The sequence below is a fragment of the Passer domesticus genome, chromosome 12 (genome assembly GCF_036417665.1).
Source record: "Passer domesticus isolate bPasDom1 chromosome 12, bPasDom1.hap1, whole genome shotgun sequence".
NCBI lineage: Eukaryota > Metazoa > Chordata > Aves > Passeriformes > Passeridae > Passer > Passer domesticus.
In genome coordinates, this window is record NC_087485.1 from 9425302 (window position 1) to 9443630 (window position 18329).

At 51.6% G+C, this 18329-nt stretch overlaps 1 protein-coding gene and 1 long non-coding RNA gene across 2 annotated transcripts in view; one reads left to right on the top strand and one right to left on the bottom strand.

Moving 5' to 3' along the window:
• Positions 1-18329, top strand: part of LOC135279265 (uncharacterized) — a 510274-nt gene that overhangs the window by 45353 nt on the left and 446592 nt on the right. The gene's annotated exons all lie outside the window — the stretch shown is intronic.
• IRX6 (iroquois homeobox 6) lies at positions 12331-16970 on the bottom strand. Its single transcript, XM_064386658.1, has 7 exons — positions 16926-16970; positions 15547-15852; positions 15202-15311; positions 14604-14911; positions 13989-14468; positions 13671-13772; positions 12331-13469 (listed from the first exon to the last, which is right to left on the bottom strand). Exons 1-6 carry the CDS (start codon positions 16968-16970, stop codon positions 13672-13674), a joined length of 1350 nt encoding a protein of 449 aa, XP_064242728.1. The 3' UTR covers positions 12331-13469; position 13671.

Genomic DNA, 18329 nt, shown 5'->3' on the forward strand with positions numbered 1-18329 from the left:
AGTGTGACACAACTGTGACTCCTGGCAAGGGCTCCTAATGCTGACAAAGGGAAGATCAAATAGGTGGAGTTTTCCAAAGTTCATGGGAACAGTTTGCACCGGGAGTCTTTAAATAGAAAAGACTTTGCTTTCCTCAAGTCTGTACAAAGCAAATCTAACTTTTGACTGAAGCATGCAGGATTTTTATTTACTTTGTTGTTCACAGAGGAAAGGAAGTCTTACAGCATGCGCTCATTGAATTCCGATAAACACCCAGCAAGTGCTATATATGCTAATTAAGAGATAATGTTAATGGGTTGGAATGTTGTCACAGGATTAGGCACTCCTGCTGCCACCAAAAATGTTGGGGCACTTATGAAAACAACAGTTATGGATGCAGAACCATAGTTTGTTCCCAAAGCAGGTACCAGGGAGTGCGGGATTGGGAAGGAGCTGCCTTTGGCTGTGCTCCTCAGAGGATGGAGAGGGACCCGGGTGCCAGTGCACGGACAGACAGACTCTGGGGTGACAGACACCATGCCATTGTTGTCCTGCCCTGCTCCCACCGGCTGCAGCAGGAGCCTTTGTCTGCCGCAGCCAGGCGGGAGGGGGCTGGCCACAAAAGAACAGTTTGGTTAAAGCGTTCCGGTGTTTTATGAATAAATTGGATTCTACTTACAGCATTATTAACCTGCTGTATTCTGACGGGCTTAGGGGGAGATTATCGTGCGCTTGAACAAATCAGTATCTACAGATCCACACAAATACTGGGTTTTAACAAAAATATACTGTGATTAAGGCACACAGCGGATCAAATTCAGCCCCGACTTACACCAGGTGCAATCTCATTGATATCCGTGGGTTAAAAAGCAATTTTTACAACTTAAAGCAATCAGAAATCAGCTTAGTGTACAGACTTACTAGACCAAAATAAGGCCCAAGAGACAGTACGCTAAGCTGATTTCTGATTGCTTTAATTTTTTTAAACTTTTATCAAAGATTAATGGTCAATTATCTGGCAATCTGATTTTCTGGTACAGATTCCATTTGCATAATTTCATAGACACTTAAAATATGACCAGACTCTAATCAGTATGAAATGGGTTGAGGCATGGCTTGGTATGGCTGATCAAAATCAGCCACAATCCCTGTAAATATGTACTATTGCTGTAGTAACAAGGGCGATTTTAATAGGCTGTCGTCTGAGCAGTAAACAATTGGTTTAGGTCTCTTTTTTTTTTTCTCTGCATGGCTAAATATAACTCCAGGGCAAATAGGCAAAACTATGCAGTTGGAACTTGCCTTCCTTCAGGTTTTTCATTTTGTGCTTGAGCACCACTCTTTCTGCAGATATTCCTGCTATTTATTTGCTTGGGCTACAATACTTGCAAAACTATCCATCAAAATGCATGCACAGGTTACAGTGGAAAATACTCTGCAATAATTGCCCCTCGAGTAGTTTTTACTGAACTCAAATGACTGTGGGGTGCTGCTTTTTTGTAATATACATGCAGGTCTCTGACGGGAACATGAACCCCCCCAAAACCAAAGAAACAAAAAAATTCAAAAAAACTTACACTCTGGAATGAAGGAAATTTGATTTCCTAAAGAGTGTGGTTTATGGGCATTTCAAGGCAAGGAAGGACAGTCAGATTCTCTGCTTTTTCTCCCTGTACACATTGTGGGCTAGATGATGGTCTGGTAGCTGGATAGAACTGCTGGAATATGCCCTCTAGAAAGGCACACAGTTTTGTTTTGGAGGTGTTGAGAAATGGAGAATTTACCACCTCTTGATCATCTGATCTAGTGCTTACTTACTCTTCTGTTCCAATAGTATTAGTCCTTATATTCCTATTTTCCTTACCTCCAGCCTACCAGATTTTCTCTGGTACCTGGCTGGGCTGCACTGTGCTGCCTCTGTCTCCTCTGGGTTTATCTGAACCGGCCAAGCCCTTCAAGGAGCTGTCAGTGTGGCACTGAGTGGAGTGCAGTGCATCTGTGCTGGCTTTAATCCAGTTCACATGGCAACACAGGCGATGGAGACAGCAAAAGAACAACTACAGGATGCAGCCATGCACGTGGTGGGCAGGCTTAGGACATCTCTCTTGGTGTTGCCAAGCCAAACCAGACAATTCCTGCCTCCCTGCTGCAGTGCAGGCTGAAGTGAGCCAAAGCCTCCTGCTCTTTTTTGCTCAGGCTCTTTGGAGAGGGTGGTGCTCTTTAATCTTTCAAAATGTATTCCAAAAAAGGAGCTGGGGATTCTGCTGGTTTCCTAGTCATGGTGCTCTGCTGTTGGGTGGCTGCTCTTTCTCAGTTGAAGATTAATTAGGAGGGATTTCAGGCCTTAGAGAGACTGAGAGCTGATGGGTTGCCTGTAGTTTAGTCACCAGGACAATCTGCTGCCAGGTTCTGAGACACCTCTGACCCAGGGGGCTCTGGTCCCCAGGAAAATGCAGTTAGTGAGGGTTCAGCTGTGTGTCAGCTGCCTGGTGAGGAGGAATTACATTCCATATCAGCCAGTGGTTTCTCGGGGTTTGGCTTTTTTATAAAGGAGCAAAAAAAAAAGTGGGGATGAACAAGAGTCCCCTGGTTCTGTTCTTTTTGGTAAATCAGTGTCTGATGGGGTTTGGTGTCTCCAAAAAGGATCAAGCAATTGGTGGAGAATATTAAAATAATCTGGTCATCTTGCGGTCCTGTCACCATCCGTGAGAGCTTCTGCTTGTACAGTGAATTGGCTGGAGGAGCCTGCTCAGGTCTTCTTAACCTTTTTAAGTAATTGCAAACTTCTCAAAGATGGGAGTTAGAAACAGCTAAAACTTCCATATTGGCCCAGTCCCTTCCATTCTGGTTTATCCATAAATACTAATATTTTATAAATCTGAAAGTCAATGTAGGGGTTTTTTCTTCCTGATTTCTGCTATTTTTATAGGTCACAATGCTCATTACTCATTTGTTCCATAAGTACATGATGCATATACATGGAAAAATGGGTCAAGAAAAAGGTTAATTTCCTTGGAAGACATGCAAAAACTTTGGGGTTAATTTTCCTTGGTGTTTTTATTTATTATTTTTTCAAATCCTCAGTCTGATTTTGAAACCAGGTGACCTTTGGAACACAAGGAGTGCAGGACAAGCAGTGCAGGGCTGTCCCTCTGGATCCTACTCCAGCAGCTGGCAAAGAGAAACAATAAGCTTGCTTCAAATGCTGGCATAAAACAAAAAGAGGATTCCTATATGAGAGGACTCAAATTAAAAGAAACAGTAAAAGAAAGGATTTCTGGTTATTAAAATATATAAGAGCTTTTCTATGTAAAATCCCACTTACTTCTTTCCACCAGGGACCCCCTTGCAGAATGTTCTCCTCCTGGTTGTGTTTATTTCTGTTGTTTTGCAGGATCTCTTTTGGGGTAGGTTTTTCTGTGCAGCACCATTTCTTTGTACTGCTGATGTTTCCTTCCAAAACATAAACAAAAGGAAAAGAAATGCCTTATGGGAAAAAAATCTTATGAATTATAAAGACACTTGTAATTTCTTTTAAGACTTTGGAGCTGTCTGATAAAATTAAAGAGAATTGTATATATTTAACACTACTGTGAAGTGCAAAGAATAGGAAAATATCAATCTCAATGATTAAGAGAATTAATTTATTATCTTTATCCTCTATTTAATTCCATAAGATTTTTGCAGAGATGTGAGTGAGTATTAGGATGTGAATGTGAAGTGGTTTAAATTCTGGAACATTAAAGGTCAGTTGGGTGGTGACTGGGTTTCTGAGAGAGATGGAATGTTTTGTTTTGACCTTGTCAAAGACCCCTCCTGGTGTAAGTCTCACTTACATGAAGGTGATGTTAATATATTCACTGGTGTTTTTCCTTGTGGAATTAAGCAACAAAAATTGGTCCTCAGTTTTGGGTTTGTTTTAACTATTACTCTATTTTAAGATATGGTAAAGTGAAAAGCAGCTGTAGAGTATTGTTTTAATCTTCGCAAGAGTGAGACAAAACCCCAAGCTGCAAGCCTGTGATATTTGAGTGCTTTTAGTCTTTCTGTTTGCTTTCAGAAAAACATTTTCTTGCCTCTTCTATTATAAAAAAGCATCACATTTTAATTTTAAAAAAATGGCCATTTATAAACATAGATGTATATTTAGGTTTGCAGTATATATTTATAAGTCCCATATTTTTTTAACGGTTAATTACAAAAATTATAATTTAATGTTCTCTCACTTGTTCCTGCCCACACACTTCACGTGTTAAAGTGTCAAACCTGTGGCTGAGCAAACACTGCTGGCCTGTCAGCCCTGCCTTGGCTGAGGGGTCACTGAGAGGGACTGTGGCAGTGCGAGGACAAAAGTTGTGACTGGTCTGATACCTGGGGAGATGTGTGTCTGCAACATCCATCAGCCTTCCTCAGGGAACCCCGTGTGATTCTGTTAAGGAATAACAGTCCCTTTCTGTTTCTCATTTATGCAAATAACAGGCCAGCCAGAAAAGACATCAATAAGAGTTAAGTGGAAATATCAAGTCAGTTTTATTGCCAGGTCACTCAGTCCCCAGCAAATCAAGTAGGAAAAATGTGTCATTTATCAATATAATAAACAGGTAGATCACTTCTAAACCCAAGCAGCTCTCTTGAAACCATACCTCAGAGCAAACAACCCAAATCATTTGCAATGCCCTAAGCAGGACCTCTGTGCAGTGCTTCTTTCTTTAGCTGCCAGGGTGCAATTAACCTGCTGTGAGCCACGGTGGGAGCTGGCAGGTCAGGCTAACTTCTCTTGACATCTTATGGAGGAAAATATCTAGGTTTTCTCTCAGCTTTACATGGGTAAAATTGTAACCCAGGCTTTGGGCTAATTGCCATCACTAGCAGAGCTTTATGGGCGTGTTGGCATACCTGGCTGGAAGGCTGAATGAACACAAGTGAGCTCTAGCAGAGATTTCACTGCACCTTCTGGTTTTGGGGGATTCAATTTCTTGTTCTACTCTGTCTTTCCCCTACTTCCAACCTCAATTCTTGTTGAAAAATCATTTTAGTCCTCTGAAATATACTATTGACCCACCACAAGTTTGTATAAAAATGTCTTTTGGGTTGTGTTTTCAATTGTGCACATCACTGCTGATATGGATGATCACTCATAGCAATTGTTTCTGGAGGGAAAAAGAAACAAACATTTATTTCTAACCAGCTTGGGTGACCACAGAGGACAAATACAACTTCAAGGCTGGAATTAATCCCTCTGGGCCTCAGGCACTTGAGCAAATGACCTGACTTTGGAGCACAGGTGCTCTGGGTTTCTCTAGCAAGGAAGACAGCTCTGAAATTGTTCTGGTTGTCAATGGGAGAAACTTTTTTCCTCCATTCATTTGAGATGGAGGCCAGAGTGCACATATCCTCATGCCAGGGATTGCTGGGATATGCCGGCTAATTTAAGAAATTATGCAATGGCAGGCAGATGTTTGTGTTCTCCCACAGTGATTATAGGAGTTTTGTTTCCATAAGAAATCAGGCCAGAAGTTTTATTCTGAAGAACAAAACCCAGCGTGCACAGAGTTTTCTCAGGGGAGAGGCTGAGGGAACTAACCATGCGACAGATGATGTGCAAGATCCCTTCACTGACTGCTGCACTCATGACCAGGCTGTTTGGGCTGCCATAAGAAAAAACACAGAGCTGGAACTCGGGTCTGTGCAGTGTAACTGCAGTGACATCCCCACGGCACTCAAGGAAAAGCCCACCAGACTTCACTGGGGTTCTCTCAGCAGGGACAAGCACAGCATCAGTGAAGCTTAGAAAACCAGAGCGCGTGACACATTACAGTGCACTGAATTTCCTAACGAATAATTAGGGGGTGCTAATTTGTTATCACTCTTAGAGGAGGTGAGAGGTTTGACCTGAGGGCCAGTAGAGAAGGGAGCTGAGAGAGGCAAGCACTGCATCACGCTCCTGAGAGCCCCTGGATTCAGATTCGGGCATCTTTGTACAAAGAGAGCCAGCAGTTCTGCAGGGAACTGGGGACCACTAGGTCATTGATGCCTCCTGGTTCTCCTCAGCCCTTAAAATGTCACTTTTGAGCTTTTGTAAGTTAAACTGATCTCAATGGCATGCTGAGTGAGCTAGAGGTGGTGCAGCCCACAATGAGCCTTAGGATTTGGGGTGAAAAGTGACTGAGAGAGAATATTTGTTATTAACTTTTGGAATTGTACAAGTACAATTGTCCCTGAGACTACACTCCCACACTGTAATTACATCTGCTCCATTTACGAAATACCTTTAATTGTATTTGTAGCCTGATTTTTAAATGTGTATTAAGAGCAAATGAGGTTATATTATTGCTGTAATTGAGAGCAACTAGTTTTATTAATTTCCTGCCACAGAATACTGAGTAAGCTGATATTTTATGGGAAAGTTCAGGAAGAAGAGTAATATGTGCTACATTTCTGAATTCTGGACGATACTTGAGGAGTTTTACTGGCAATTGATTTTTCTACAGGTAAATTGTAATTCTTGATAGGCAGATGTGCCCCTGAATATAGTGAGATGCACTCACTAAGGGTATGATGAAATAGAAGCAGAAGGTGTATCAGCTCTGCTCTGACAGATGGGAGAAGTTGGAAATCAGAATTCCTGCCTGTAGAAGCTCCATTTCCCTCAGCTGAGGCAGCAATTGTTGCATTAACTCCATCTAGATTCCTCTGAATGTTGAAGGTTCACAGAAGTATTTAGCGTATATTTATCTGTTCAAGAAGTCAGTAATTTGATGTGTGTTTGAAGAACTCCGTTTCACATGCTGCTGTGGATGTGTGTGCTGCAGGGTGCCCCTGCACGTGTAGCCATGGATGTTATGGATGGGGCTGCGTGAAAAAACCTGCTTAACAGGAACCTGCTTAACAGGAACCTGCTGGTGTGCCTGACACAACCTGGCCACTGCATCCCTTTCCTGCTTTTATATTGTAACTTCACAGAAACACTTGCTTATACTGAAGGTCCTGAAGTCAAAGCAGTAATGGCAGGGTGAGAGAGATAAGGATATGTGAGTGGGTGGAACCACCTTCCCCTCTGACAGCAAGGTTACTGTACAGTGGTTTTGGCCTTCTTTGTGAGGGAACAGGCAAATAAATGCCCATAACCAGACAGCAGAACTGCTGCTGCCTGGGGAGAGTTTTGACACTTCAGTTTTTACCATTGTGGGCTGTCCAGGTATTGGGGTTTCACAGAGACTCCTTCATTCATCTTCTCACTACCCAGATGGCTGTGGGCCATTTTAGAGTTATCTCTCTGTGCATGCAAAGGAAAGATCTCATAAATATAAACCAGTGTCCTGGAACAGTGGTGCCTTGGGTGTTAGGTAATGGTCAGGCCTGGTACCCGGCCAGGACTGGTACCACATGTCTCACAGGAGCAGTTCTTCTGCTTCTGTTCCTCTTGTTTACTTGTTATTCAAAGCAAAATCAGCTGTCCTGCCTTATTACTGCTGGGTTTGGATTGTGTCTAGGAACTGGTTTGTTGCTGATAAAATGCTGCACAAATGGTCCACTTTTAATATGATCTCAGCTCTCATGCCAGTAACATTTCTGAGAAGAGCTTTGTTTCTCCTGTGGTCCTGTGGGTCTAATAAATGACCCACTTCTCACTCTGGGGAGCTGCCCTGCAGCTGCTCTGTCAGGGACACTCGTGCTCAGTACTGAGCTCCAGGACAGGTCAGCCACTCTGACCACGGCAAGAGAGCGTTGGCATGGGCAGGTCTGGGTGTGCCAGCAGTGAGTTTCCCTCCTGCAGGACATGCAGCACTTGTTATTGTACCAGCTGGGCCTGGTGACCAGGCTGCCAGAGCTCCCCAGAGTAAACTGCAGATGGTGGCTGCAGAGCTGCAAAGCACGTGCTCAGATAAACAAGATTTAACTGTGTAGCATGAATCCCTGGCAGGCTGCTGACTCAGAGCTCCGTGTTGTTCATTTCCTTGTCCACCTAATCCATTACTTTCCCTGTGCCTCGTGTGTTTTGCCTAGAGAAAACCTCAGCATGGCAATATGGATGTTTGACTTTTCTGTTAGCGACCAACAGTGGAAGTGCTAGTGAGCTCCCATCACTGTTTGTGTCTTAGCTGTTCAATAAAGTTAAGATGTTCCACTAAGCAGATGGCTGTGGAGGCCATCTTTTAGATATTGAACATTAATGATGTTGTGTGTTTGAAATTAAGAAGTGAATCCATCTGAATGAATCATCCTAGTCAAGTGGAGGTGATATTTTTTATTTAAAAACTGCAGTTAGCTTTTGTATATGCCATGTCTACCCTGGAGGCCAGCTCTTGTGGGCCAGGTTTTCTGGAGGGTCTGTGAAAAGAAATCATTCCAAGTCCCTTATTTTCCACCCCAGGCAGCCTGGGGGTGAGCTGGCAGGTTCACCAACCTGGCTGTCTTGTCTGGAAACAGAGATTCCTCCAAACATACCTCACTGTGAGTGAGCTGGTGCCGCAGCACAAACTCAGGACTCGACTAGTAGCAAACTCAGACTTCAAGCTGTGCTTGAAAAAAGAAAAAAAATCTATAACAAAACAACAAAAAATTAATTGTTTTACTGGTGCACATACCTGAGTCTGATGGGCTAAAGCAAGTTTAAAACCTTAATGTAATCCGTTAAACTAATATGGACAGGCACACGAGGTGAATTATGCTGGCAGTGTTACCTATAACCCCTTCAATATCCTGTAACCTTCCCCATATCTAAAAGCATTTTTCCAGCTCCTTTCTCCCTCTACACATCTGCATGACCATCCAGTAGGACTAGAGTACCAAAGTGAGCCATCCAGGGAGTTAATCCATGAATTTCAGCATTTTATAGGTCCTGAGAGTATCTGCCCCATAAAACATCTTCCAGCTCAAACCAAACATTAGAAATTCACATCTAAGTAAGTGAGTAATGGTTTTGTTAATCCCTTCTTAGCAAAAGCATGGCTTCTCAAGAAGGAAGGTTTCACCTAGGATCTGGAGCCTTGTGTGAACATGCCTGAAGGAATTGCTCCTGGCCTCATTTGGTATGAGTGGATCCATAGGTGTTTGCAGCACAAGATTCCTGTGTGTCCATTCCAGCTCCACTCCCAACCAGTGCTACACAGCTGTCCTGACAGGAGGGGAAAGAGCCGTCCTCTTACCTTTTAAGGATAGTAATTGAACACTACAATCAGTTCTTTTATTACCCAAACACTGCCCAGGAAGGGAAATAATATCTAAATCACTAGGAAGATGTCAAGGAACAACAACAAAAAATTTTAAATCATCTTGGTTTTCTTGAGGTTTCCCCTCAGGCCCTTTAGCACAGCAGACATTACCACTGGTTTAGTAGCAGCAGTGGGGAGTACACCTTGACAGCAGCAGAGCAGTGTTTTAGGGTATTTTCTCTTCTTTAGATGAAAAGACAGGCTTTTGGATTCAGGCTAAAAAAAAAAAAGTATTCATCCTGCTAAGTAGATTGAAAGAGAATCCAGATTAAATAAATCATTAAATCATTCCAGAATGTTATCCACCTGTTCTAGCCTGTAATTTATTTTCAGATGAACAGTAGGTAAAAAAAAAAAAAAAGGCAATACAATGGCAAAAATAATTTTCCTCTAACAGATGCTTTGATCCTGAAATGACACCTGGCCTGGGCAGCTGCTTGTGCAGTTTTTGAGATCATTTCAAACTAATTGCTCCAACCCACTGCTCCATAACCTCAATAGCCACATCAAGCTAAAACTTCTGTGGTAGCCACCTTTGAAAAGGGATCTTCAAGAAGTTTGTTGCTGCAAAGGCAGTAAAATTCATCCCTTTATTGTGGGATGGAAAACCTGTAGGGGAACAGGACAACAGGCAAATACCAGCCAGCTGGGGGTGAGGGGTCCAGACCATTTCAGTGCCAGGGCTGCTCTCCTCATGTGCTTGTGCAGCACTAAAGGAAGGCTCTGCCTCTCTTATGTTCCTATAAGGAGGACTGTGCTTCAAAGGTTGGGAAGCAACCTAGCTGGTTACATGTATTGTCCAGACTTTCTCACGACTCAGAAATGCCTCCCTGTCCTCTCCAGGAGAGTGCCAGTGTGTTTTGTGCTGCCCACGCTGGCTGGGGATGGCAGGGAGGGGAGGTGACCTGAGATGGAGGACAGCAGCCAGTGCTGGGAGTTTGAGGAAGGTGGTGAAGGATGGTTATCATGGGTTATCTCCCATACCTCCTCTGGCTCAGATGCAGCTGAAGGCAGCTGCAGTCCAAGACCCAAATTTCATGTCTCTCCAGTGTATATTTAAACAGATTTAGCCAGCTCGTTTGGCAGTTTTTGGACGAATTCTGCCAATTGCTGAATGCAACAACGCTGAAGCAGGAATCCTCTGTGGGAAAAGGGGTGGTGGGGAGAGGGGGCAGAAACCCTCAGCCAGGGGTGTGTGTGGGAAGTAGGGGCTGCCCGCTGCCTCAGCCCTCACTTTTCGGGCGATTCCTCGGTGGATCGGGCTGATAAACTGCAGCTCTGGGGCCCTCGGTGCCGGCAGCATCCCGCCTCTGCGCTCACCTGGGGCCGGGCTCCAGGGCCGCGGTCCCCGCGGGAGCGGGGCCGGGCGCGGGGGTCACCGCGGGGGCGCAGCAAGGGCCGGGGGTGCCCGGGGAGCCGCGCCGTCTCGGCCGCACAAAGCCGCCTTTTCATCGCGGCCTCCTGCCCCCGCCGGGCCCGTAATTGTCTTTGACAAAACTTCATTAGCGAGCGCGGCGGAGGCGGCGGCGGCCCCGCGGTCGCGCTGGCTTTGAGCGGGCGCAGTGGAGTGTGCGCGGCCCCGCCGCTCCCGCCCGGGGCCATTAGCCCGGCGACTTTGTTTTAGAAACTTCCCACCCCAGCGGGGGACGCGACAGCGAGCCGCCCCCGCCCGCCCCCGCCGCCGCTAATTGGGGGGCGATGCGGGGCTGCGGGGAGGGGGAGACCCGGCCCTTGGGAGCCAAGAGGGTCCGGGAGGGAGTGGGGGGTGTGTGTGAGCGCTGCTCCACGGGGGCTTCACCTTGCGGGCCCGGGACAGCCCGCTCCGGCCCCATCTCCCCGAGCAGCAGGCTCCGAGTGCCCGCCTGGCACAGCCCGGCTGCCCCCGCTCCGCCGGACAGCCCCCGTTCAATTCCCAGAGAAGCGGCATTAAAAAGCCCATCTCGTAGCAAAGCTCAGACAGAGACGGTTTAAATACATTTATTATGGCATTGGAGGCGCTGAATCTGTTCGTGCGAGCCCCTTATTTTACTTTTGTGCCTGGGCGCACGCAGGCTCCGCTCCCGGTATTAGTTCTCCATCAATCCCCGCTCTGGTTTTTAATCAAAACAGTATTCGGAATATGATTCCCGGAGATTATATTTTGAGAGATTTGCGATACATATCTTGCCGGCGTGACAGATTGCAGGGGAGTCCTGAGCGGGCGGGATAATCTGTATCTCGCTCACTTGACCTTTAATAAAAGGGGAGTAAAAGTAATAAATAAAAAATAAAAGTCTTAAGACTCCTGCAGGTTACCTTCGTGCCTGCCTTAGAGACCTAGAGGCCTGCGCCCGCCTAATTAACTCTCCCCGCGGGCATCGCGGCTCTTTCGTGGCCGGGGGATTGCAGGGCATGGGGAATGCAGGGCCGGGGGATTGCAGGGCTGGGGGATTGCAGGGCATGGGGAATGCAGGGAATGGGGAATGCAGGGCCGGGGGATTGCAGGGCCGGGGGCAGAGCCGGCAGCTCAGGGGAGCTCCTGGCCGCGGGGGCCGTGCAGGTTTCGTCCCCCCTGAGCAGCTCAGGAGGGCGATGCAGAGCTGCCTCCCCGGGGAGCCTCTAACCGGGAAACGGAACCGGAGGAAGCCGGGTCGCTCCCCTGCAGGACGGGACACGGCCGGGAGGGAGGCCCGGCCTGGCTCTGCCGTGCGGACACGCGTGGGAAACCTGCACACGTGCTCCCGAGGCAGAGAATACCTGTCCTCTCCGGTGGGCGGAAAAGTCGCCTTGCAAGAACCCTTCGAAAGGGCCTAATACTCTTTATTACAAGCCCTAATCCTTCAAATCCGACTTGAAATAATGTTTATCTTTTCGCAGCTTAATTTCCCCTTCTCTAAGCTTCGGGTCACTGCAACAGACTGCTGCTGCTGCTGCACCGCCTCTCGTGCAGGGCTGCTCCGGAGTGCGGGACAGCCCCGTGGCCGGGCAGGGGCTCCCGGCCGCGCCCTCACCTGCTGCCTCGTGTGCGCCCACCTCCCCCTCCCTTTCCCCCCGGATCCGCCAGAGCCCGACAAAGTTTGCCTTGTTTCACAGCGTCCTGTGCTCCCGGGAAGGGCCGCGGCTGAAGCCGGGGGCAGCCCCCTCACATCTCCCTGCGTTGACCTCCATCTCCTCCTCTCCCCTACGAATTGCTTCTCCGGTCGCAGAGCCAGGGGGCTCCCAGTTATGCAGCCCCACTCGTCTTGAGTAGCCTTTAGTAAACATATAGAAGTCTACTCGATATTCAAGATTGATTTCCCTGATTTATTAAGGCAGAATTCATTGGACTCTATTGACCACAAATGACTTAATGTAAATGTTGACCCCGGTGAACTTGGAAATAGCAGGTATCGGGTTGATCTATAGATGACCTCTTAATTACCACAGTTATTAATTTAAATTATTGCCACTGCTTCTAGAGACAGGAACAAAGAAACATTCTTTCCTCATCCCTGCTTGGTTTATTAGTCTGAACACAAAGTGTTTGATGACACTTTTAATTAAACAGAAATAATGCAGAGATACGGTTTCCCTTTCTCGTCTGTCCTGTAAAGTGCAGCACTGCTCTTTTGACTGACTGACGGCGGTGACCCACTAACAACGTCCTACTTCGCCACCCGCTGCCCGGGGTGCCCCGGCCGTGCCCCAGGGCGGGTGGCAGCTGCCCGGGGCAGCTCCTCCCGGGCTGTGCCGGCTTCTGGCTGGAGAGCTCCGAGGTCACTGGCGGCTTCGTGGCGTTCAGCTCACCCGTGTTAATTAGACTCCGAAAAATACTTTCAGCGGTATCTATGTACAGAGACGGGAAAGAAACAGTCCGGCGTAACCTGCGCCGCTTCTCCTCCTTCTCCTCCTCCCCGGGACGGCGCGGAGCAACTTCAAACTGGTGCCCCTTGGCAGAGCAGGGCGCTGAGCGGAAAGCGCAGGTTTGGGAGGAAAAGGAGAAACAAACCACGACGTGGGAGGAAAAGAGAAAATATCAGGGTGGGGGTTTTTCCTTTTTGCAAAGACGTCAAAGGGCAATACCGAACACATGGCAGGCGAGCGGCGGGGAGGCGCTGCTCCTGCGGCCTCTCCTCCCGCCGCGGCCCCGGCCCCATGTGCGCAGCACGTTGTGTGCGGCGGCGCTTCCCGGCGAGGGCAGGGCAGAGCGGGCGGAGCCGCCGCCGGCCCGGGGACGGGGTTCTTTCGTTCCGTCAAGCCGAGCGCTTCCTTACAGCCGGAGCCCCGTCGCCAGCGCCCAGCATGGGGCGGGCGGCCCTGCGGGACGGAGAAGCGGTGATGAGCTGGTGCTGAGTGGCCGCGGGTTGCTGCCCCGCCCGGGCGGGAGCTCCGGGAGCGGGGCAAAGCGGCGGCCTTGGCGCGGCGCTCTCAGGCCGGGGCCGCTGCGGTGTCCCAGGGCCAGGCGAGCTTCGTGAGCTTCGTGCGAGGTGGGGCCCCGGCAGCCGGCCCGTCACCTACCTCACCTCCGCAGCACGGGCCGGAACGCCGTCCGCAGCCTGTCCAGGCACGTCCCGCCCAGCTCGGTGCCTCCCGGGCCGCCCTTGGCGCCCCGCCCGAAGCCTGCACAGACACAAGCGGCTCGCGGTGGGCACGGCCCGCTCCCGCCTCCCTCCCCTGCCCGCTCGCCTCGAGCGGGGAAGCCTCGGCGTCTGCACCTGACACCTGGGCACGGCCGGGCACCGGGGCTGTCACTGCGCGGGCGGGCTCACGCCGCGCCCTGTGGCCCGGCCCGGCCCGCGGTCCCGCCCGTCCCCGCGGCCCCGCCGCCGCGGGTACCTTCGCCCGCCGCCGCGAACTGGCACGGCTCCCCCAGGCCGCGGTGGGACGCGCAGCTTCGCGGGAGCGGCTGCAGGTTGAAAGCGGAGCTCCGGAAGGCCTTGGCGGGCAGGGGCTGCTCTCCCTCCGCGCCGCCGCCCTCGGGGCTGCCCCTGCGCGCCGCGCTGGCCCCGGCGGTGCGCGCCAGCGACCAGATGCGCGGCTTCTCCGCGGGCGCGTAGGGCGGCGGCGGGCCGGCCAAGGAGGCGGGGGCGAAGTCCGCGGCGGGGGCCTTGGCACAAGGAAAGGCGTGGAAGGGGCCGGGCAGGCTGCAGTCGCTCCGCGGAGCCTCGGGCAGCGCCGCGCCCAGGCTGGGGGCTTCCTGCAGGGAGCTGGTCCGGCCCTTCTCCGGCTTCCCCGCCTCCTCCTCCTCCTCCTCTTCCTCCTCGTCCTCCAGGTCGCTGAACCGCAGGTCCTTGTCCTCCTTGTAGCTCTTCTGCTCTACTTGGACACACACGGAAAAAAAAAGGGGCAGCAGGGCGTTAGTGCGGGTGCGGGGAAGTTGGGGGTGGGGGGTTCGAAATCGGCCGTCACTTGGAGCCTACTTGGAGGCACCCGTCTGCCTCTCCCGCCTACCTCTGCCTTCACCCTCCGCACTGTATTCATCCTCTTCCCTCGGGGTTTCTTCTTTCCTCTCTTCCCCGGCTTTGTTCTTGGGAGACCAGGTCATTTTGTTTTCTTTCTTAAGCCTCCGTCTGGCGTTAGCAAACCAAGTGGACACTTGCGTCAGGGTCATTTTAGTGATGATAGCCAGCATGATTTTCTCTCCTTTGGTGGGGTAGGGGTTTTTCCGGTGCTCGTACAGCCAGGTCTTGAGAGTACTCGTCGTCTCTCGCGTTGCATTTTTGCGTCTGGCTGAACCACCGAAATCCACCGTCCCGTACCTGCTGGGAGATGGTTAGGGAGGGGGGGCCGGCGGGAGTCAGGTAAGGGCTCCCCGGCCCGGCCCAGCCGCGCCGCAGGCCGGCGTGGCCCCTGCCCATCTGCCTTGCTGCCCCTGCCCTCCTGACATCGCCGCCCAACTTTGGTTTCCGCTGTCTGCCGCTCCCGGGCGCCTCGTTTCTTTTGTACAACGTTTGTCAGGTCGGAGCCCCCCCGTCCCCCTCGTTTGATGTCGACCGCCGCCTCGCAGGGGGATGCTAATGCTGCCGGGCGCTGATCAAAGGGGTTTTACCTGTCGTACTGGTACTGCCCCAAGGAATGATCGTAGGAGTAGTAGGTAGCGGGCTGCGCGATTCCCGAGTGCAGCGTGCCGGCGCCGTCTTTGATTTCATACTGGGGGTTCTGCAAGGGAAGCGGCAGCGTCTGGCGTCGGGCGGGACGGGAGCCCCGCCGCGCCCCGCAGCCCCGGCTCCCCGCGGCAGCCGAGTCCCTTCGCGCCCCCCAGCCCCGACGGGCCGCTCCCGGTCCCACATCCCTCGGCCGTCCCGCGCCCCGGTACCGACTGCGAAACGCGAAGTTTCTCCCGCCTGTTGCACCCCCTCCCCTCCGCAGCGCTGCCGGGCGGGCGGGCACTCACCAGCGCGGTGTAGAGCGCGGCGGGCTCGGCGCCGTAGGGCAGGTAGTTGCCGTAGCCCTGGCCGGCGGCGTACGGGGCGCTGTACATGCCCAGCGCGGCATTGAGCTCGGCGCGGCCGGGCGCCAGCAGCCGGCTCTCGTACGGGGCGCAGCAGAGGGAGGCGGCGGCCGGCGCCTGGGAGGCATCCGGCCCGGAGCGGGGGGCGGCCTCGCAGCAGGTCGTGCTGGGGCTGGCGGGCACGAAGAACTGCGGAGAGGAGAGAGCGGGACGGCGCCGAGTGACTGTCGAGGCAGCCCCATCGGGGGGAATTTAGGAGAGTGTGCGCGCCTGGGTGTGTGTGCGGAGGGGGGGGCGGCGGTGAGGAGGGGGATAGGAAACGCGGGCCGAAGCGACTAATTATAGAAACCGGGAAATAAACCGGATGGGAAGCAGGAGCTCTTGGGAAGGGGGCACGATTAATCAAGCAGGCAAAACTTTAAGGAAATAATTGCTCCCGAAAAAGGTATGAGATCCGTAAGGCTCCATCCTTCCCGCCCCCGCTCGGTCCATCTGCATTGATTTAAAGGCAAAAAGTTGCGATTACAGTTAATTTGACAATAGACACAGCAGTAAATATGTCAGCCAACGCAATCGAAGGCATTTGATTTCAATAACTTCAAGGGGACAGCTAACTTCCCAAGCGAGGGAGGCACATCTTGCAGTGATTACCGTGTATAAATAATTCTACCCAAATAAATCGTGACTCGAAGTACGATAAAGCTACGACTTAGTTAATACAGGGTGCCTTGGTGTGAGTGGGGGATGTCCTTCGGAAATCGCATGGGGGAAAAAAAAAAAAAACAACCAAACCTCTCGACAGATCCTAATAAAACACAGGAAAAGGACCGACCCGTGGAGAAAGGAGGGAGGAAACGGCACAGCCCGGTTCCGCAGAAACGCGAGTGAAACCCCGAGCCCGCCGGGCGCCGGTTCCCGCTGCCCGCGCCCCCTCCGCCGTGCCCGGGCGGCAGCGGAGCGGCGGGGGCTGCGCCCGGCGCGGCGCGGCCGCTCCGCGGGCTCGGGGAGCGGTCGTAGCTGGGATTTATGTTTTTATTTGTTTGTTGCACTTAAAACTGAACGGTGAAGGGTGGGGAGGAGGGGGAATTACCGGTTTCCTACACGCCTTTGCTGTGCACACTGCGAGTTATTTGTTTAAGCCTAACACAACACAAACGAGACATAAACACACACGCACATTTTTTAAAAAAGGGCTCCAGATGTGCCCTTTTAAAAAAATATTCTAAGTAAGGGAAAGGGAAGAAAAAAAAGGAGGGGGGACAAGACATCTGGACAGCAGCAGCAGAATCTAAACAAAAGTGAGTGCTGCTCACTCGCCTTACCTGTGAAGTGGTGCTGTAGGGGTATCCGAACTGAGAGAAGGACATAGTTGCTCCTTATTTTTGGACCATAGGCAATATTTTCCCCCCAAGATCGATTGTAACTAAACCCTGCTTCAAGATGCACCTTCTCACACACACATTTCCACGTATGGCTTTTTTTTTTTTCTCAATTATAGATGATTGCACTTAAGAAAAGCAGCCAGACATCTGAGGCGGGGGGGGTGGGGGGGGGGGGGGGAGGGAGGAGGTTGGTGCCTGGATTAAAAAAATAGGCTACCCCCCACTTCCCATCGCTCTTAATAAATATGTTTGTATAGAGGGAGTTAAAAAAGCCGCCCCACATGTATAGAGAGTTTAAGTGCAAGGGGGCTTTTTCAAAGAGGGGGGGAAAATCACGTAGGGCTTGCAAGATACGGAGCTTGCTTGTATTATTTTCTGCTCTATAGGTCTTTAGCGTTCATCGGTGGGCGAGGAGCGGGGTGACGTCACGGCCCTGCCGGCAGCGGCGGCGGCGGCGGGCAGGAGCCGGCAGCGCCCCGCGCCCGCTCCCGGCACTTGTTTCATCTCGGTTCCGTCTTGTGCTCTGATGCACGTCAAAGGCGGCACTGGGGGTGCCTTGCGGTTGGTCCTTTTTTTTTTTTTTTTCCCCTTTATTTTTAAACACGATCAAAATTTGTCCTAGGGGAATAAATATCAAGTGGGGACATCGCGGCACCCGCCAGCCCCAGCGTGCCCCCTGCTATGGCCCGCGGGCAGGGGTCGCGGTGGCAGCGGCGGTGCCGGCGCGCCCGGGGCAGCAGCTTTCGAGGGCGGCCCGGCCGACGCAGCCTCCCCTGGCCCTTCTCGCTGACCTGGCGCCCATCCCCAGGGCCAGGCGCTGCTGTACAGCTCGGCCCCGGTTCTGCACCGAAGCCGCTGAGCCGTGCTCCCCGCATCGGCGTCGCTGCCCGTCGCGGCGGCCCGGAGCCGCGGGAGCGGGGCCAGAGCTCGCCCCGCACAGCGTGCCTGGGCAGAGCCGGGGCCGGGACAGAACACGGGCCCAGAGCAGCCCGGAGCCCGTTCTCTAAGGAGTGCTGAGCCCCTTGTTCCCCCTTAGCCCCGTGATCGGGGGGCCGGGGCGGTGGCAGGTCAGCGGGGCGGTGATGGATGGATGGTTGCCTGCAGCCCGGCCGGCCCGCTACCGCCACGGCGTAATTGCATCAATTAACAAATGGAAATGCCCTTGTTTAACCAGGGACTTACATATTGCGAATTTGCCTTTGAGGCGAGATCACCGGGAGGTAAACCGGGATTTCCCCCCTCAAGAGCCTGGAGCTGCCAAGGCGCTCCCGGGCAGGACAGGGCGACACCCTGCCAGTGGCAATTCATAAAGAAAAAGAAAACCAAGTAAAAACGCGTCCCAGG

What these genes read in the sequence shown, in the direction of transcription:
- IRX6 (XM_064386658.1), bottom strand. Translation starts at nt 16,970, where the DNA reads ATGTCCTTCTCTCAGTTCGGATACCCCTACAGCACCACTTCACAG. An exon ending in CCTACAGCACCACTTCACAG is followed by an intron (nt 15,853 to 16,925) that starts GTAAGGCGAGTG and finishes CTCTCCTAAATT; the next exon opens with CCCCCCGATGGGGCTGCCTC. An exon ending in TGCGGAGGGTGAAGGCAGAG is followed by an intron (nt 14,469 to 14,603) that starts GTAGGCGGGAGA and finishes GTGTCCAAGTAG; the next exon opens with AGCAGAAGAGCTACAAGGAG.